The sequence below is a fragment of the Phallusia mammillata genome, chromosome 8 (assembly GCF_965637545.1).
Source record: "Phallusia mammillata chromosome 8, kaPhaMamm4.hap1.1, whole genome shotgun sequence".
Taxonomy (NCBI): Eukaryota; Metazoa; Chordata; class Ascidiacea; order Phlebobranchia; family Ascidiidae; genus Phallusia; species Phallusia mammillata.
Window position 1 is genome coordinate 18,335,506 of NC_137259.1, and position 21,163 is coordinate 18,356,668.

General features: G+C 36.9%; 2 protein-coding genes across 3 annotated transcripts; both read left to right on the plus strand.

The window, feature by feature from the left end:
• Positions 1-4,175: 4,175 nt before the first annotated feature.
• Positions 4,176-7,689, plus strand: LOC145205610 (low-density lipoprotein receptor class A domain-containing protein 2-like; the record flags this gene model as incomplete). Its single annotated transcript, XM_080078343.1, has 8 exons — positions 4,176-4,197; positions 4,461-4,637; positions 5,079-5,306; positions 5,838-5,972; positions 6,374-6,575; positions 6,935-7,032; positions 7,141-7,245; positions 7,610-7,689. Coding segments are annotated over exons 1-8 (1,047 nt in total), but the record flags the coding sequence as incomplete, so codon positions are not given.
• Positions 7,690-11,841: 4,152 nt separating this feature from the next.
• LOC145204119 (uncharacterized) lies at positions 11,842-17,336 on the plus strand. Of its 2 annotated transcripts, XM_080076550.1 has the most exons (5): positions 11,842-12,478; positions 12,917-13,058; positions 13,631-13,717; positions 14,201-14,348; positions 15,673-17,336. In XM_080076550.1, the coding sequence occupies exons 2-5, from the start codon at positions 12,917-12,919 to the stop codon at positions 15,851-15,853; spliced, it is 558 nt and encodes a 185-aa protein (XP_079932676.1). In that variant the 5' UTR covers positions 11,842-12,478; the 3' UTR covers positions 15,854-17,336. The 2 variants fall into 2 exon arrangements, with proteins under 2 accessions (XP_079932676.1, XP_079932678.1); XM_080076552.1 differs by lacking the exon at positions 13,631-13,717 and having other exon boundaries at positions 12,163-12,478.
• The last annotated feature ends 3,827 nt before the right edge of the window (positions 17,337-21,163 follow it).

The following is a 21,163-nucleotide window of genomic DNA, read 5'->3' on the forward strand; positions in this document are numbered from 1 at the left end:
TTTTCAGTTTAAACGTTCAAACCTACAAAACATATTTAGCATCAACTCGTATAAAACATATGAACCATTTGTTTGTTATAACCCTTACTGTAGAATACTTGCAACTATTTAGTAATGTGACTACTGTAGCTGTTTTGCCCAAAACAATAGTTGTAGACACAAACGGTTCCTACACATAACATGGGCATCTGTAAAGAAAACAACTTGTTTTCGGAACTGTCAAAGGCGTTTTTCAAACCCAACTGTTTTCAACGTAATGTCCTAAATTCAATACAAATACTGTAAACAATAAACTTTAGTATGTGTGAAGTCGTCTATACTTGCTTAAAATATAAATACTTTATAGTAACATCTTCGTTACCTTATTCAAATAGAATCTATGCACACAACTCATCAAATGAAGTCTAAAACTTATTAATATTCAAACTCAAAACCTTACATAGAAAATTCCATTCAACTTAATATTGTGTACATTTTTACTGACAATTTCGGTCATAACTATTGAGTCATAAAGCGCGGCATTGAGCCAAACTCGAAACTTCTTTCACCGAAAACCTGAAGCGAAATCCCAATTGATCTTTTACCAACAAACTTCGAGTAACTTTGTCACGTCACAATAGCCCGATTGTCGGTCGCCAATGACGATCTATTAACATTTACTCCGGGTTTCGCGAGAGTTTCTTTTGCACGCGACGATTTCAACAGATTAGAGCGAAATGTTTTTTCGAGCCCGCCGCCGAAGTCAATTCTCGAACCCCAACGACAATCGGTATCATTGTCGCGTCATAATCTGAAATGTTTTATTCCAGGACACGCAAAAGACTTCCGTGGTTGTACACAAGTTCACAAGTTCTTTGGCGGTTATGTTTTTAATTTAATTGCATTAAAGTTTGGTAGTTTATGATCTTTGAAGCTTATACTTGCGGTTGTGTTTTGTTCGAAATAATTCACTTTGAATGCAAACTCAAGTATCACACAACAAAACATTCTATAAACGCGCACTTCGGTGCTCTTGTTTGTGCAAACGACTTTTTCGCTAGATGGCACAGGTTAATAGTGAACCACGGGGTACAACACAACATTCACGGGGGTAGGGCAGGAACTTGGCCGAACGGTCTGGCGCGCCTGACCCACATACAGACATAAAAAACCCTGATCGGGATTCATCCCCGGGAGAGTCCTGGGTTCGAACCCCGTGAAAAAAAAAAAAAAAAAAAAAAAAAAAAAAAAACATTCACGGGGGTAGGGCAGGAACTTGGCCGAATGGTCCGGTGCGCCTGACCCACATACAGACTTAAAAAAGCCTGATCGGGATTCGTCCCCGGGAGAGTCCTGGGTTCGAACCCCGTGAAAAAAACAATCACGGGGGTTCCAAGCCGTGCGTTGGGGTTCACGAACGAGTTGTAAGTGTGAGTACTTTGCAGTATGTGCACGATAAAATATACACCACCGCTTCAAAACAGTTTCGTTATAGTATTTAGTGATAAGATATTTACATTTGCGTTTCTTTTTTGTTTAACATTTTTATTTCTTTTCTGTAAACCGACCAAAAAGTCCCCATTTGTTACAGTTATCACGGAGTGCACGGCATCCATTAGTGATAACGGGTACATAAGTAGAAAAAAGATGGAAGATCACTGACGTAAGTGGTTTTATGGTTTGAGACACGCTCCCAACTAGACAAAATTCTGCTTCGGGTTTGTTTCTTGCAAAAAAAAATAGTTTCGTTGCGGTATTTATTGACATTTTTGTATATATTTGCGTGTTTTGTCTTTGCGAAATATTACGAAATACGAAATCCAAATTAAGCGAAACCACAGCAAGTTTGCCCCCAAAAAAACTAAATAAACCCATTGGATTAAAAAGAAATGTATCATGTCCCGTACCAAAAGAGCCTTTTAAGTGATGTTCTTTTGTGGTTGACCTTCAAAGTTGCACAAGGTCAACGCGTAGTCTTGCAGCATTAAAGCTATACCCCTTTACGCGGACATGAGAACGATGTTTGTTTAAGAATCCAGAACTTAGCTCGCATGATTGACAGGCCAATACATCATCCTTTTATACGATCTTTGCCCAACAGATAAGGAGTTTTAATGTGTCTGGGATATTGAAATATTTTTGCTGTGAGACTTTGAGTACATAAATGTGAATTAGACTCTTTGGCTTTTTTAAAAATATGTTTTGGAGGAATTTTGGTCAGAGAACTATTTACTAATTTTCTTGCATAGAAATTGCTCTGTTGTGATAAAATACTTTAAGAATGCCTCAATTTTGAAGTATTTTACACAATTAAACTAAATAAACATTAAGTTATTATAGCTTATTTAAATTATAAAAACGTGTTTTCCACATGTGAAACAGTTTCACTTGGCATGTGACTAAACAATTTTAAAAGATGTGGATTTCAAATGTATCTTTTGCAATTGTATCTTAGCCATTAGTCATTTATTTTCCGCCAATTCGCTTATCTTTTAGTCATAGAGACGAAAATATACAAAGTTTCGCCAACAATTGAGCAAAAACGTGGCAACAATTGTGTCGTTCTTGTTCAAACAAAGCCCGTTTCTTGACGCCGAAAGGCGATTCTTGAAGCATTGTGGCATAACAATAATTGATTTGTGGCGAATTTTGTGAAAAATTGTTTCTTCGTACACGCAAGCGTGGTTAAGTGACGAAGTCATGGTGTTTCTTGAAGGACATCCTCAAAAAGTTCTTTTCAAAACTTAGTGTTTCGACACAACTTGAAACTACTGAAGAAACTTTTAGATGATCCGTTACCAGACAACTAACATAGCTTGAAACCAAATGCCAAATTGTGTTTGCAATAAGAATTAGCTGAAGTAAACGGAACAATTTTGTTTATTGAATTTGTTTTCTTGAAAACATTAAATCCAGATATTAATCAAACTAGTCTTATTTTTGTTACGGTTTTTCGAAAAAATAATCTAGTCTATATTGAGTTGTGTTTCTTTCTTTATTTATTAAACAAATTAAACTTTTCATTATCTATTGCACATAAACGTAAAAAAATAGGCTTTCTAGACCCCCGTTTCAACCCTTATACAAAAACTGAGCATCTTTTTAGGAATAAAGAAGAAAGATTTAAGCATCCTTTCTGGCGACAAGAGAGTTAAACTGGCGTTCTAGTAACATGACAACAAAACATCAATATAGTGAGCCAACGTCCTCTTAAGGATCAAGGTGCTAGATAATACCTTGTAGCATTGTGTACTTAGCTTTAAAGGGTCGCTACGTTGGAGAAATAGATGATTTAACCGCGCGTGTTGAGCATGTTGGGGTTGGCGACAGGAAATTCGACGACAACCGATCCAGAGGCGATTAAGTCGAGAGGATTAGAATAGGTTTTGAGAAATTGAAACCAAACTTTTAGTTTTATCAAAATTTTATCTCCATTTTAGTTTTGTTCAGAAGTTCAGGAAATTTGCAAGTTTACTTGTTTTGTCAGGACTTAAAACCAATTAACAAATCTGTGTTAAATTGTTATAACTTGAGTTATCTTAACTTTTGATGTTATGAGTGACGAGTTTACTTATATTTTGTTAGAACCAAGTGAAGGAAAATCAGTTAAATTTGTAAGTTGTTTAGGCTTATGTCGTTTTGAGTTGGCAGTTTTAATTTCAATGGCTGTTTTTTGCTCGGCAGAGATTAGGTCAATTAGAAACACGATGAGTTCAATGTGGAAAGTTTCTCCGTCCAGTTGACAATCATGATGGAAATTAACTTGTCGTTTTTAGTGTTTTATTCCTTACTTGGAATTTCTTGCTCCATACCGTCAGGTAGTTTTCTAAAAAAGCTTGTCTTTTTTAATGCGTTTTTGGGCTGTTGTTTTTTTCTTTGATAATAGAAATATAAGTTATTATAGCTAAAACGTGGTTTAAATCCATTATTTGTAAAATGTTACCTTATTGGTTACACCCAGTAAAGCAGCCGAAAATCAGATATGCTCGCATTTGGCGCCAAGAATAAAAAACACAGATGGTATCTGAGATAAGATATATCAGTTTCACAGGTGTTGTAATCATATTACTATCAACCACATAATCTGATGTAGTGTGTGGCCAAGTTTGTACACCCAAATAATTTTATTAAAGTTGTGGTGGCCTGTCTCCAAGCACTTGGCCGATTGATTTTCGACCTGGGGTTAAGGAATTTACATGGGGTCCGTAAATCCGAAAGGTAAAAACTTTAAGTCATATAACAGGAAGTAAACGTAGGTGGATGCTGCAGACATCGTGGATGTATAAGACGGATTCGTTGCTACTAAAAGCTTGGAAATCATCCTTTATACGCTTGTTCAAATATTTTAGGAGCTTATTCAAAAACAGGCCTCATAAACCTCATGAGGATATATAGGCTGCCTATAAGCGCCCTGAGTTCTAACTCCGCCATAAAACAAAGGTAAATCATATTTCGTAACTTTAACTTTGATTTTCATGTAGTCAACTTGCTCCCGTCCCTCTGCGGCACAACCGCTGACCGCAGTGTGGGTTCAATCATCAAGGCTCATGAGGGGGTGGGAAACGGCGTGTCCGTATTCGCCGATTCGGTTCCAAGCTGTATTTACGTCATACAGGCCGCGTCGCCATCGCAGCGGCTCCGGTTCGGATTCGGAACAGGTCAGCGAGTTTGGATGGGTATTTAGTTGTCATGACTACGCTATGTGTATTCATGTTGCCATGGTTACAGTGTGTTTTTGTAACAAATGTGCGGATTTATCAGTTTTTGTTTTTAAACCAACGTTTTTTTTCCAATTAATCTTTTGGTTTTACATAAGTTTTTTGTTTTTTTATAAATTTAAAGTGAACAAATAACTAATTTTCAATAATTGTTGTACCGCATTTTGTAAGTTACGAAAAAATGTTGGTTGATTCAAATTTAATAAAACACCAAGTCATTCATACTTATGAATTCAATATAACTTATGGGTTATATATATTCCGCCTTTGCGGCATCATTGGTATCTTATTCAAATAGAAGTTTGAAGTGTAAAAAATGTTAGTATAAGTTTAATTACTAAACTTCTAACCCTAATTTGATACGTGACCTTCAACTTCAAGGTCACGGCGAGGTGAACTTCATTAGTGAGAGTCTATCATGTTTCATGAACCAAGTGACGCTTCGTGATAGTGATGGGACAACCATTCTGGCTGGTCCGCTATGTGGGGTACTTTCCCGAACCAGCTACATATCGTCAGGTGACCGCCTCACGTTGTCCGTCAGCGCTTTTGGAGGAAACAATACAATCCTCAATTTCACGGCGCACTACACTTCATTCACTAGCGGAGGTTTGCTAAAATATTTCAATTTTTTAACTACTGTACCCAAACCAGTGTTTTCCGTCCAAATACGTTGGGCCGGACTTTTTGGATCAGGTTTGGGTGTAAGTCGAAAACGGACTTGACCTTATATTTGACATTATTTGTGCTGCCAAATTGCCAATTGTGCAGTTTCTGGTGAGGCCTTGTTGTTTTGGGCTTAGTGGTATTCTGCGCGTCGTGAGAGGTTATTACCGCGAAATATTTCTTTTCGAAAAGTACGATAATCTTCTCATGGATTAAGGCTTGATGAGAAAAGCGGGTGATTATAGAAACGCGAAAATCTAACTTTAATCGTATTTGCTGCCAAAACTACTTCAATAGCATTAACTTTTTACCGTAGGCCGGCAAACAAACTAAAACTTAGATTTGTTAAAGTTTAGTAAGTGAAAAACGTTGGAAAACACTGCATCAAACAGCAGCTTCGGTTCAAAGATGATGATCTTCTGTATTATTCGTTTCTTACAACTTACTCCCCAAAGATACAATATTTTTTTCCAGCAAACTGTACATCTGATCTATTCCCTTGCACGAACGGCCGCTGTGTGGCGCCACAGTCCCGATGCGACCCGACACTTATCGACGATTGTGGAGATTTCTCTGACAACAGTCCTGGGCCGCCTGGAAACTGTTCCGGTAGGTGGCGCCTCACTCCTGGTCTTCAGTTTACGTTGCTTTTGGTCTTAAAATCCGGCAAATTTTCTGAGCAGATTGACCAAAGGAAAAACTTGAACTTTCGAGGGTCATTGGTTTAAACCCCGTGTAAAGAATTGACACACAGCAAATAATATGTTATAATATACAGCAAAACTACAAATAATATATTACACAGCAAAACTTTAACGTAAACGAAGTTCAAAGGCGTTTTTCACGTGTTGTTCAACATGAATTCGCAAGGCAATAAAACGACGAAATCCCTAGTTATAGTAACTATCTGATATTCTGATACTAAAACCCATTATTTTTTGCCCATTACCACAGCATTGCAAATCATTAATGTATAAAAGCAATTCAAATTTTTTATAATTTTGCCACAGACCCAACGACAACCATCCAACCCACCACCACTGTTACCACTCAAAACACCACAACCGCCGCACCCAGTCCCCAGGGCGACCTCGTGTGGATAGCGTACATAGCTGGCGGACTGTTCGGGGCTTACTTTCTCTACTGGTTGCTATGGCGACCCGGCTACCTTGTATGGAGATGCGGTGGGTGGCGCCATCTTCCCTGCTGCAGGTGAATATGAATTTGAGAAAATATATAACAAGCATACTGGCCCACATGGTGAAATCACAGGCGATCTAAGTTATGTAAATATTTATCAAACATATTAACCACAATATTAGCTAGGTAGTCATTTTTAACCATTTTGCTTCCTCTCGCATGTTTGCATTTTTTACAAAACAACCTATATATTAGCTAACCACGGTAATTCAGCACTTTAGCACCCTCGTTGGATAATTCTCGCAGAGACCGTACGGCCCTGTTTAAGAACCATTCATCTTTTGGGTATTTATTTGAAAAAGTACAAACAGATGTGGTATTCAGAAAGAGCAATAAAATGTGTTATTGACGGTACGCTTTTTTTCAAATAGAAATCATGGACTGTGTCAACACGCTGGTGGTCAAACTTCACCCAGTAGATGGGGCTCTTGCTGTGGTGAATCAAAAATTGCCTCATCCGGCCCTGCTGGTAAGAAGTACATTGGTCGTTCAGTAGACTTTATGTCTCTAGTATCATCTCTAGTATTAAACAACGTTGTAAAGTGTTCTGTTAATCATTTTTGTATTTTGTCATCAGCTAATGACGCAATAAATCCGCCTATTACGTCATCAGGAGGAAACGTGGCCGACTTTCAGACGACCGCTACTAATGGCCTCTCCACTATTCCAGAACAAGGCGAAGGTTGGAATTTATTTGATTGTTTTACCTTTCAAATCAATCAGTATTAGCTCTTCAAAAACGAGTAAAATAAATTCAAGACTTTTGCTTCAAGCAAATACTTAGCAATGTTGCATATTTAGCAATGTTTTCTGTTAAACTGCACAAATTCCGTGAAAAACTTTACTTTTACGCAATCAGTTTGTATTTATGAGATTTTTTCTGATTCTTTAATATCAATAGCTGACGGGTTGCAAACAAATTTCTTTATCATGCAGTTAACTGTTTTCCAATTTTTCTGGCATTAAGGAGTTGCATCTATAAGACGTTTTAGAACTGCAGCGTTTATGTTGATGGTATTTCGTAATCGTTGTGTTGTGTCCTCCAGTGGCGGGAGCAGCACTAGCAGCAACTGGAGCAGGAGCAACAATGGGAGGGGTGGGAGGAGCAACTGGAGCAGGAGCAACAATGGGAGGGGTGGGAGGAGCAGCTGTGTCATCCGTAGTCGAGACTTCCACATCCACCAGTCCTCCCCGTGTCAGCCAAATCGAACGTGAGCCTCATATCTTCACTGGCAGGAAGTCATGTAAGTTTTTATGAGTTATTTACTTGGTCAAAAAATGACTAGTGCGTTTCCCTAAACGGTCTGACCTTTTAACATTTTTGTCAGGGTAAGGCTGCATGTGGGTCCCAATCTTTTTCCACGAAATATCCCTTAACGATTTAAAACATTTTTATTCCTCCCCAATATACTGCATAGTAGAGCTAAACCATACAAAGATCATTTAAAATTGGGTCTTTTATCAACTTCACAGGTGATATTTCCAGAGCTTAATTGTCTATTTAAAACCACTTGTAAAAATTAAAGTAAATTTCTATGATGTGTTAACATATCTCCCTTGGGAGGAATTCCTTACCGGTTGGAACAACTGGGTTAAGGGCTAAAAACAGTTTTGTTTAGTACGTAGCATGTAGAGGTACGCTTGCCCAAATACTATATTTCTATGTTTCGTTGCAGCCTCCAGTCCTCCATTCATAGTTCTAGCGTGAACTGCACTTCAATGATTGAATGGAATCAACATTTCTTCTGTGTACGGAAACTATTTTCTCTTGCTGTTTTCTGTCTTTAAGTCGCTTCATTTTTTTAATTATTTAAAGTTTAAGGTTTTTGGCGGCAAAGGTGTTTATATTGTTTGTGGTAGTTTTTAAAGGCACCTAACCCTGTACATAGGCAAGTACAACGTAGTTATTTGTAGTGTTTTTGCTCCTACTTGTCCCTCAGACTTGAAAAACATCACGATAAACTTTCATTTGTCCAATACTTACTACATTTTTAACACGCGTTAGGGTCAAATTTACCCGATTAAGGGTTCAAGTGTAAGTTGTACATTTTCAGATATTTAAACTTCATATTTCAAGACATTAGATCGCAAAAGTCCTTTATATGGGTAAACTTACCCCATATGGGTAAATTTGACTCACAACGTGGGGTTAATGTGACAAAGCAACTTACTAAATTTTATGTTTAAAATCTTGGGGTAAATGAGAAAACAACACGCTGAGAGTCTTTGCATGACCCTATGATGATATGAGTTGCAATCTTCATCGTGCACGTTGATGTTTCTTCACACATGGGACAGTGAATAACCTTAAGTGCTACATTGCTAATCATCAACGATTGCAAGTCGGCAAATTCACAATATGACCCTTTGGTTAAAGTACAAGCTTGGAATAACAAACAGTGACCTTATGACCTTTGTTGCTGAACATTTGAAATGCTGACAAGATTCGTCTTTACGCGGATTGCAAATGTAAATTATTGCACTGTGTATTTATTACACGACAAATGTGTTTTGACGAATGGTTTGTTGGATGAGAGCAGCTAAATTTGTGTGAACGTTTGCGGCCCAAATGAACTGTGAAGTGAAAACAAACAAACATTAGACAACAAAATAACATAATGGGCGACTTGTCAAGTCTAATTTATTCGCTTTGTTACTTCATTTCATTTTTTGAACGTTGAACAACAAACAAACGTATGGAGTGGTGTTAAACGTCACTGTATGGTCGGACATGATTATGAGTAGGCTATCTTAAGAAAACGTGAAGTACTGTAGTTCGCTTGACAATTATACATATTCACATCGGACAAATACCAAAAGTTGACTTTGCCTACGCTCTTATGTTTTCGCATGGCCATCGTTGCGGCCAGCCCCCGATATCACTACTTTTGACCTTTGACTTGTAACTTGAATTAGCAATCTTCCTGGGTTCTGAAAGGTATTAAAACTTGGGACCTTAACATCGTATGGTTTAAGATCCTGGTTTATTAAAACTGCCAGAAATAATAGTTTGAAAATTTCAAACCCTTTATCAACCGAAGTATAACGAAAAGTGGTCCGATTTTTCGCACCTGAATTCGTTGTTTGGTGCTTAAACCACCATCTTGGGAACATTTAAAGCAGGGTTTGGTTGGTTTGTCTGTTCCTACTAATTAAGCACGTTAATTTGCCAAGAAAGAAGTGGTAAGCTCGTTAATAAAGTTTAGTAGGCGACTGGATGCATTTCTGAAATATATAAGGGCATTACTGTATATAATTCTTATTTGCATTGTCATAAAACGTTACCATTTCCTTTAAGTTTCCCCATAAAATCAAAGCCTACACAAACGTTGGTCGTTTAGTTTACGGCGCCAGTAAGAAAAGAAAATGGGCACACATAATTACTTCACTACATTATTTGGTCTGTCCAAACGTAATCTGCAGACTAAGACGTCATATAATTATATCAAATTGGCATGTATTATGCCACACTAGTGGGTGTGTTGTGCCCCCAAAGTCAACGACGCCACTCTTTGATCTTAATGGCTTGAAACCTTCGCAGCGACATGAAAAATTAATGCCCAGATTGCCTGAATTTAACTGCTGCAGTAAACAGCTGTTAGCTTCCAGACAGGCAGACAGTTTTTAGCTGCTCCAAGTTTCTGTTTAAAAGGTATAAAAAGGAATCATTTTTGTTTCTGAAATGTTACTTAAAAGAATGGTTTTGTAGGTTAGGGTTTTATGGGTGTGTTTTTGTCACATTTTGGAAACAACCTAAGCTAGAAAAAAGTTTCGGTCGATAGTACTGGCATGACTTAAAATGCAAAATGGGAACGTGGTCAAAAAGATATGGTTTATCACACTTGTATTTGTGATATATAGTAAAGAAAAGTATGTTTTAAAATATATCGTTTGATTATACTCATGTTGTACTAATGTAGGCTCATTTTAGAGGAAAATTTGGAGATATATGCTTCGAAAACGAAACCGAAAAAGGTATTTGGCATAAAATAGGTTGATTAGGCCACAAAGAAGTGTTGTGTGGGCTTGATTAGATCAAGAAAATTTCAGGACTTTACCCCAGTAAACAGTAAAGCCTGCACTGTTCCTTGTATAGCATGCTTCGGGTGGTGATAGGTTGGCTTTAAAGCAAAGTGACTTAGTTGACCTTTGAAACCAAGAAGCATTCCAACACATCAACAACGTGATGTGCAATCACACCTGGAATGTCGCGTACAAAACCAGCTTAGACGTTTCAACACCTGCTATTGTCAACAACAAACGCTAATCCTCTATGACGTAACACTCGGTTTCGAACTACTAACAGTCAATATTGATTCTAAAGATAACTTTCGAAGCCCTTTATTAGTGCAGTAGTTTGTTTAGCAATTGACGGTTAGGAGTATTGTTGCGCAACAAAGGGCGTCAAAGGTAATGTTGCATCACATTGAGGTAAAGGTCGTTACACATGAGTGAGTTTCAAGGTCGTGCGTTTTGCTTTATTAAATATTGCGACACGTGTAATGGTATGTGGTGAAACTTCAAAAAAGTCGTAAACCTATTTATAGGAACTTTTTCATAAAGGGCAATGGCGCAAAGTTGGCTATATTTTATGAAAAGGGAATCAACTGTTCGCAGAAGCCAATATGACGTATTGTGGGACAAAATATATGAAGGAAATGGCCCATCACTGTTAGTCACCAAACACCATACATTTATAGATATATGGTTGTGTGCGTCTGTTTGTAAATTATGAATGAGTACATGCGTTTAAAACTTCATTCACTTCACCAGAGATAAAACAGAAGCTAAAGTCGTGCTGCTGTAATAGGGTTCGGGAAACATACGTTTAAAATCGATAAAAGCAGTTTCATTGAGCAGCTGAAAGCTAAGCAAAGCCAGTTACATTAGACCTAGAGACATCTTTAAGGACAAGACGTCACCCAATTATATCCAAAGTTAACGGTTTTTATCGCGGACCTAATTGGTTTTACAAGTGTTGTTGAGATATGGACGTTGTGTATGTGTAAAGGAAAAAGGTTCTTTGTCCTTTTCATTGTTTAGTTTAGTTTCGAGCCTTTAGCCTTTGTAATTTTCCACTGCACTGTTACGTCACATCCCGTTATGACATCACACCGTGACGACATAAAGAGATTCCCGCTGTGTTTGTGCGCACGCCTACAAGCGCGCTGGGCGCCTTTGTTCTACGTTACTGACCGAAAAAAGTAATTCTCAGGAACAAAGAGATATTTAGGCGCGATTAAATTGCCCCAGGACCTAGATTTGGGGGTTTTAAGGGGCATCACATTCGTTGCCAAGTCAAGGTAAGAAGTTAGTATAGTTTGATGAGCGCTAAACATTCAGTTGCAGAAGTAAACCCGAGGGTAACTTGCTCTGCTTAGTTAATGGTATTTTCGGTTTCAATTGGGCTTTGAATCAATAAGATTACTTTAATTTCGTAATAAAATGGATATAACTATTGATTTAATTTTAAATTGTGGGACAGAATGCATCAAAATGTCGAAAACGAATCTGAAATCTGTTTCTTACGCAACGTTCATGTAATGCGCATTTTTTTGCTCATGCGCGCGCACACACAGTACTCTGTTGTGATCATGCGTCCTTCATGCGTGAACGACGCGCCATCCTTGTCGCCGATTGGTCAGCTCGCTTGTGACGTCACAGTGCCAGCTGATCGATAACAACAAGGGCAACAAAGAGCGCTGGTCACTTGCTGAATCGATTTGCTAAAGGGCGGAAACGTTAACTATTTCGTGTTGCAGTTGGCTAACGTCTAATGGAGTTTTTCTAACTGTTGTCAAGCTAATTGTTGTGCACCTGCAATAAGTGGAGTCTACATGTTAATAACAGTCTGTACGTAAAAGCAAAAAGCGCGTTGTTGGACGGACGGTTGCAGTGCTGGAAGGAAATAAAAGGTAACAATGTTTTGGGTTTTGCATTGCGGAAATATGCGCACTACCTGTCAGCGTTCTGCTTTGCAAATCAATCATTGTCAGGTTATGAAACATAAACAAACGGGCTAGTATAGTAGCCCACTGCACGTATTGTTGCTTACTAAACAGCTAGTACCTAATTAGGAAGTGAATGTTGTAGTCACATTGTTTGTTTGCACTTGTTAGCATTATTGTGTAACAAACATTCAATAAAATCAGAAAGTATGGAGTTTGGATTTGTTAAGTCTATGTTTTAATACAGTCTGTTTTAGTTATCTATAGTATAGTCTTCAAATACCTATTCTATTTTTTTTAGATCTTTTACTTTTTTGTTTGAAAAGTTATCACCTTTAGAATTTTGTAACACAATGTTTTGATAAAATTTATGATATTTTAACGAATTTTTGTACTTCTGTTTAGATGTTTAACACAATCGCATACTGCCTTGGTTTCTCAAGCAATGGCCTTACTCCAGTAAAAGAGAATGAAGACTTAAGTTTTGTCACCAAAGAAGGGGATGACCAATGGACAATAGTAGACCTTGACAAGAAAAATCCCGAAGGTGCAAAAACTGGTTAAATTTTTTTCCCATAAATGGAAACTTAAACTGATGAACTTGTGTTTGAAAAAATCATAATTCAGTAGATTGCATGCAACTTTGTTTTTGAAACTTTTGACTTTCCAGTGGACATAAAGATAGTTTTAGAATATGCGAACTTTTTTTAGAGTAAAAATTTGACAGTATTATTTTTAGGCAAAGCGTTTGGCGTGTTGTTTTGTTTACGCTTTAAGCTTTGCGTTGTATTGTTGCTGCTGCATGACTGTGTGCATGTTGCTGATTTCCTGCGTTATATGACGTTAACAGCTCGACCGTATGTATTTATTTACTAAGAGGGCCTGTCACAGAGTGATTAATAATATCAGTAATTACCAGAATGATGATTAAATTTCTGTAACCCACAAGCATAAAGTGGGTGTTCCTGTCGTATATAATTCTCTACAAGTAACTATGGCCTAGTGCTATGATTTTTGTGAAACCAGCACTCTTTTGGGTTAAAAATTGGCCAGGCGACACCGACAAAAAATAGTTCAATTTCGATTTCGGCTTGGTATTGAATCGTGGATTTCTTACAGATGAGATGTATGATTACCCAACGCCCCCTCCCTCTCCCAGATTGGAATGTAGTTGGTTCATCACTCCACCACCTTGCTTTAATGCAGGTGCGTGCTTTTTGTTGTCACGCAAATCAAATATATACTTGATTACCACAGTTTCGCGCTCTTTGCTATTTGAATCAAAAACATCTGTCACTTCTATTAGATATCTTGTATTAAAATGAGAAAAATATTTGCTTTAGCTTCTAAACATGTATACATAAGAAAAAAATCAGTTTAGGAATCTATAAAAAACAACAATTTTAGTATATTGTTGTATGACACATTAGGGAAATGCTAGTCACACAAAAAATTAATTGATTTGGAAATATTTGTGTGGCAAATCTTGTGCTTATAGAGCTCAGTTTACATATGAGTTTTAAATAACTTACAAGAATTAAAAAGCTTTGTTTTTTTGTTCCAACAACTATGCATGAAATTGATTTTGTTGTTTGGTTGATTTATTTGCTAAACCGAGCAACAGGTCAAACTTTTTTGAATTCCAAGCGTGTAACTTGAAAAAAGACAAACATTTTTACCAAATTTTAGATCAGAATGGAAGTGTGACGACCCCGGAAAGCCCACGAGAGAATTTATTGATTGAGCATCCAAGTATGTTTGTGAAACTGCCAGCAGAAGAAGTGGAAAAATCTTCAAGGCAGGAGAATTCCGTGGCTGTCCAGCACCGACATAAACCGTAAGTTTTCCAAACACCCTTTTTTCCCCAAAAATAAACAATTGGTTTGATATTGTGACCTGATGAACAATGTTGTTGAGCCAACATGGCCATACTTATGATATAACAAGTTGACATCAAACAGAATTATTGCAAATTTTGTTACCTATGTTGGACAATTTCTTAAAAAAGTTTGCCATGATGGCTGTTTTAGTGTCCAATCCTAGCATGAACTTCCTTTTCCTTCTGTTCAGTGTAAATGTTAAACTTTTGAACTACTTTTAAAGCACTCCATTAGCAAGTGTTTGTCCTGATTCGATAACACATGCATATTTAAATGCCCTGTTAACGAAAGTAACACAATAATAAAAGTAAATTGATATCCAAGCAAACTGTTAACAGTGAACCACACACACACTCGGTCGCATTTTTCATCATTATTTCTCCTCTGCTCTCTGTAATTCGATCAGCTGTCGTGCGCTCTTAATAAAGAAACTAAGGAGAGGCTCTGCAACCAGGCAACCCGTGGTTTTGTGGGAAATTGATCGTAGAGGTAGACCGGTGTAAAACGGGACTGACTTTTGTGACAAGGTTATAGGTAGCTCTCATAACACACGCCCGGTCTTGTCTCTGTTGTTTGGTTTTGTTATTTTTAGAACCTAAACAGACAACTGACAATATTGGCTCAAAGTGAACATACACGCCAAAACAGAGTGAATACATTGCGCTTATGGAGTCAAACGCGATTGTTAAAATGTTTCAAAAAAGTAGTCACAACATACAAGCAGTTGTTTTAATCAAGTTATTGTGTAAGTCCATGGCCAATGTTTCTGTACAGCAGATATATTGTTAAACAGATGCGTTTTGATTATTGTCCTGTTTTGATAAGTCTTTGTCTGATGTTCGTTTGGAACGGATGCATTGTTTGCCTAAATAGGCCCATTGTACTGTCATAAGAGATTCTTGTTTGTTCATTATAAGAAACTTTATTACCAACTAACTAAAAGTGGAAATGGAGATTAACGTATATAGTGCTTTTGGTTGATAAAATAGATCAGTAATTTTATGTGTTTACTTGGTTATGAAGTATTGTTTCATATGAGTGTTGTGCGCTCATATATCCGCGGTTAATTAGTGATTCTCCTGCTTAAACGTATCATGAATATCACGCACGCGTCTCTTCCGCCCTGCTTCCCACTATTCACCACAGCTAGCCTGTCGTGTAATGTTTACTATTTTCCCAGAAGCCGCTGTTTTTTTTGCCCAACCTTTCCACCAGCATTCGTTTGCCACCAACACTTCTGAAATACTGAACTATTTTTAACTTATGATTTGTATGTCACAGTGCCCCCGCGTCCCTCCGGCGCTCCCAGCGGAAGGCGGCTCGCAACGCAGTGGCTGCTCTCTCTGTGCAACAGCGTAAACGTCATCAGTTCAAACACACCAGTGGTGACGTACCACGACGTAACAACAAAACCTTCCAGAAGATGCGCCAGATTGTTCACCAGCCACGCAAGCACTGCTAGGCTGTTACGTCATCAACGCATGGCGTCATTACCCGAGCCTTATTTAAACGGACTTGTTTAAAAATGGAATATTAAAAAAATAGTTTTTTGTTGAAAGTTTTAGCATTTTGCGATCATTTTTGTTCAGTTTAATTAAGCGTACGGGTAACGACAGCGTTATTGTGTGATTTTGCTTCGTTCTGTGTTCGTTTGTACAAAACCATAGGAAATTTCGGTGTGTCTGTTTGTGTGCATGATTGTAACTTATCTTGGATGCTTGATTGACTCTGTGTCGCCACCACGCTGTCAACTTGACAAGTGGGCGCAATCGACTGCCCATAAACCGCCTCGAGAGGTCGCTCTTGCCGCTGTATAAACTAAGGCTCGTGTACAGAAACTCACGCAATTATTTGTTTTGCTTCACCTTTTTATTTTCACTTGCTTTGCTGTAAAAACGCTTTACAGATTTTAGAATGTCACCCAAAAAAATCTATTTTTCAAATCCCTGTTTTAGAGATCTTTTATCTGTATATATACACAAATATATCTTAGCTAGTTGTCAGTGCTGTGGAATTGTTGCACACCATTGCTAATGCGTTGACAACTGTTTGCATTTTTACATAGCCCATCGACTGATTAATACCCTGTACAGTGGAGTGCTCTTAATCACTCTTTACCTCCCTCTAGCGGGCTTGAAATGAACTGTGAAATCGGTCGATTGGACGTTTTACCCAACTGCACAACACACAAAAACGCAAAACCCGTTTATCTCTCGATTTAAACTCTAAATTGCTTTAAACCCCTGTGTTCTGCCCTGTATATATAAACCAACCTGCCCAAATTTCGGACCTTATATCTTGATCACACAAACAACCATTTTTGTTGACTCGTAAACGTGCATGGTGTTTCTCCTCATGACGTCATACTGATGATGTCACACTGCAAAACATAACCTGTGTGCGCATCTGTGTACCCGTATATATTGTCGATACGACTTTCTGACAAGTGCTGTCAATTTTTTCGTTTTCTGTTTTTTGAGCACATCTAAGTTTTGCAATAACCGACGACGTTCGCTAAATTTCACTTTGAAAATTTGTTACAAGTCTCTCAAATTGATCTTTTGGTGCAAAATTCAAATTACTTGTTCCCTTTTTTGTTTCGGCTGCAAAAGTTTGTTTTAAAACTGCAGAAATTTTGTTGTTTACAATTTTTGAAACATTTTTGTTATTTTCCATTATTTTACATAACCCGTTGCTTCGTATGTAACCGACTTACTACGTAATTTACTAAATCAGAAGCTCCCAAAAAACGATTCATTTATGTTAATCAATTGTTTTGTTAACACCTAAAGCAAAAAAATACACATAGCCTTTTTGCTCTAATAAATAACGTGTACTTGGATTTATATTAATTAACCAACCTTACAAATCAACCAAGTTTGCCCATCATTGGTTTCTGTGCCTTTGATGCGTTTGTCGATTTCAATAAACCCAACTACAACCTCTGTTGTTTTGGATATTAAATGCTTCGAATTGTTAAACTCACGGGAAAGTTTTAAGCTTCGCGACTCCTGTACTCAGTGTTGGATTAACCATTAGGCAAAGTAGGCGCGTGCCTACAGGCCAGTCAAAAATCCAGGCCACTTTAAAATCACACAATGATTTGGCAACACTGATCATTCTAATTTTTTAGTTGGCAACCCTGATTTTCGGGCCACTTATGAAATGTGCCTACAGGCCAGCAGACCCTAATTAGTCCGGCACTGACTGTACTATAGATGCAAGTATAATTTGTTATACTCGTAACAAGCAAAGGCATAAGTGGCAGTGTTTTTCAACCTAGTGGTAGTGCCTCAGCGAAACTACTTAGAGTAAGTGTAAGGCATTAAAGTTAAAACAATATTTTTGCAAGCAGTGATGGTAGTACAAACTCCCCAAACTATGAAGCACAAATGTGACCAAGCGTAATGTCAGGCCCGAATCACCTAAGTTTTATATAAACTCAAGACCAAACCCTTAAAGTTTGGACCCAAAACTAAAACGTCGACAACAGCGCATACTTAGTTGAAATATTTCAACCAAAACGTTAATACAACCCTTACTTCTGACAAGTTTGGCGACTCTCCACCTCTCCCTAGTGGGCTTGATCTGTAAAAAATGTTTAATTAAGCATTTCAACTGTTGGGACACAATTGCACATGTCATCCATCTTTTAGTCAATCTATCTTGTTCTGCTTGCCTTGTGATTAGTATTGTAAGGTACGTCGCGAAAAATTATGGTCATCGTCAAAAAACTGATCTGGATCGTGTTTTTGCTTTAGCTGAATGCAATTAGCCATTAAACTAAACCTTGTTCGAGTAAATTAGCTGTGTTTTTTCGTTTGTAGATTGGCCTTTTTGTCGGTGCTTTAACTGGCATCGAGCGTCTACAAATACAGTTCGGGTTCAGTAAAGAATTTCCGTTTTAGCAATTTGGGTTTGACATCGGACCAAAGTGCAATGTTTAAGTTGCTTCAACAAAAAAAACATTTTCTAACTTTTTTCAAAAAAGGAATGTTTTGACCCATTTTCAACCTTTTCAGGTCTATTCAGTGCAGCTGTTTTTTGTAAATACTTAAACCGGGAAAGGACCTGTTTCTGATATTTTACTTCACAATCGACGACGCTTTTTGCCAACCTATTCGTTTTTACAGCACATCGAAACGTGTATGCTTTTGTTTAAACAATTCGCTCTTTCGCTGACGCAGAAACAACATGGACAAAATAAGTTTGGTCGCGCGCAGACAAGAAACTTTCGCTATCAAACTTTTACCAACTAAAATTAATTGCTAGTCTGAATAGGGGATTTCCCAAATAATGCAAATTGTTTTAGCGCATTGGCTAAATTTTGCATAACAATCATTTTCGCGTAACGTCGTTAAAAATAAAACCTACAAAAACAGTTCATTAAAAGAGGTGGACTAACATCTCGCATGTTGTGAAACGACGACGCCATTTATAAATTAATTTTAACATTCGACAGAATACATCATTTTCTTGAATATTTAATCACAAACAAACTTCTTAATAATTTTAAAACTTGGTAAAATATGGAACGATGTCCAAACACCAAATTTGTTTATTGGTGTCTGCGGTCGTCTTTGTTGCATAATTTAATATATCTATGTGCGAAATACACGAATCGTGGTGAATAAAGGTGAGCTACTTGATTTTACGTCAGTCTATCTACCACACCCGGGATCGGCGAAATATGGCGATTACTAGCAACATTTTACACGTTGCGCTTTTAACTGAGTTATTTTCGATATTCTAGGTTATTTAACAGGCTATTTGCTGCTGAAGGAAAAGTATTGAGACATTGTCAGGCTTTAGCTTTTATATTTTTAATAGTTTGCAAGGTTAAAGGGTCAGAAAATTCATCTGTTTTCGATTTTTCCAAAGGGTGTTTCAGTTTTTTACTTCGATCGGAATTATATCATCCATAAATGCCGACGTATTTTGAATTGTTTGTTCCAGTTTAAAAAGTTTGATCTGCATTTTGGGTGATTTGTTCACCTTAAGAAATATTAGGACAAATATATCTCCAAAAATTGTTTGTTTGTTAATAACATATAAAATAACCAGATTAGTACAAACCCTAATGTTTATTTGCTGAAATGTAGATTAGTGGTTTAAATACATCTAATAACAGGCAACTTGGACATAAATCACAACACCATAATATTTTTTAGAGTAATCCCACTAACGAATAATCCTAAAATATTTTGCCTGCAATCTATGATTCAACTGTTTATGTTATTTGATACCAAAAATCCTTTACATTCTCTGACTGTGAACTTCAGTGACAGGGCACGAAAGAGAAGTTATGACATTAAATATTAGAACAATATAAGTGTGTTTTAAAAGTTTCAAAAGTGCATGAAAAACAGTGTATTATGTGTGGTTAAGAGAAAATGTTTTATTCATGCAAACTAAATTGACATGTTTATTTATTTTATTCTTACGCTTTTCTGTTCTATATGGTTTAATAGTAGCCATCTTTTTATTCATTGAAGTTACTGTAACTTGTGTTTTTTATGTCTTAAATCAGTTTTACAGAAAATTTTGTAGTTCGTTATTAGTGTTAATATTAAGAATTTTGTGCAACTTATGCTAACCATTCGTAACTAAGTGCAAGATAAAATAAATGTTGTTAGAAATGCCTTGTCATTATTTAAATATATGCAATATTGTTTCAAACAGTGACTTTGCAAAATGAAGCTAAAAATAACTGAAATTTACTGTTTTATACCATGGTGAAAGTCACTATTTTTGGTAATATTCTCTACTCGAGTGAAATGTTTAATTTATGGACAGTAGCAAACCACTACAAAGTGCCAAAAATACAGTTTGCAATTTTACCCAGCAAAAATTACATTTTCCCATTGTTTCTTACGTTAATGGTATGTGTGTAATCTTGCCGGAAAATATGTTTTTTCTGTCATTTTCGCATATATATTACTTGAACGCCTTACATTTTTTGTAAAAGAGCTTTTTATTGGCAAAAGTCATTTATGTACACACTGAAATATATTTTTTATTTTTTGAAGGAAGGCTATTTGTTTTTTCCACCTTTTTGAGATTTGCCCCAATATCAATTTAATGATATAAAGCTTTCTGATTTTACCAAATTGTTGTATTTTTGTGTGGACACTAGTTGTAAAAATACATATCATTACCAATTTATTGATTATAGCTAGCTGTGTTGTCTTCAACTTTAGTGCAACGCATGAATACTCGAACTGCCATTAATCTTTTGCGCTATTTTTAAACACTGTGTGGTAATTATACAACACTTGCAAACTCATTAAAGTAATGTGACATCAGTAATGTTAATTTAATAGCACAAATCATGTTCCATCTAGTCTTGATACATTTTGTTCATCAAAAAATGTTGCAATTTAGGTCCCACATGTAATGTGCAGGTTAGAACAATGTATAGGCTACAATCGATTTAATTTTGACTTGCAGAGTAAAAAAAATCTAGTCTTAAGACTTATTTGGTGGTCTGAGCATCAATGAAAAGTAAGCATTAATTTTTCTTTAGTCAACACAAGTGCTTTTTATCCACACGAAAACCCTCTATTTTGTTTTCCCCTTTTCAAAATTTAAATAACATGTGTAAACCACAAATCTAAATGAAAGATCTCTTTGTCAACCTTTAGCTATAAATAGCATAAGCAGAGGATAGCTGCATACTTTATGCGGTAGTGTATGGGATTTCCAGGTAATAAAAGAAAGTAGGTTAGCCTGACTAGCTTACTAACACGTCAGGCTTGTTCCTTTATGTGCA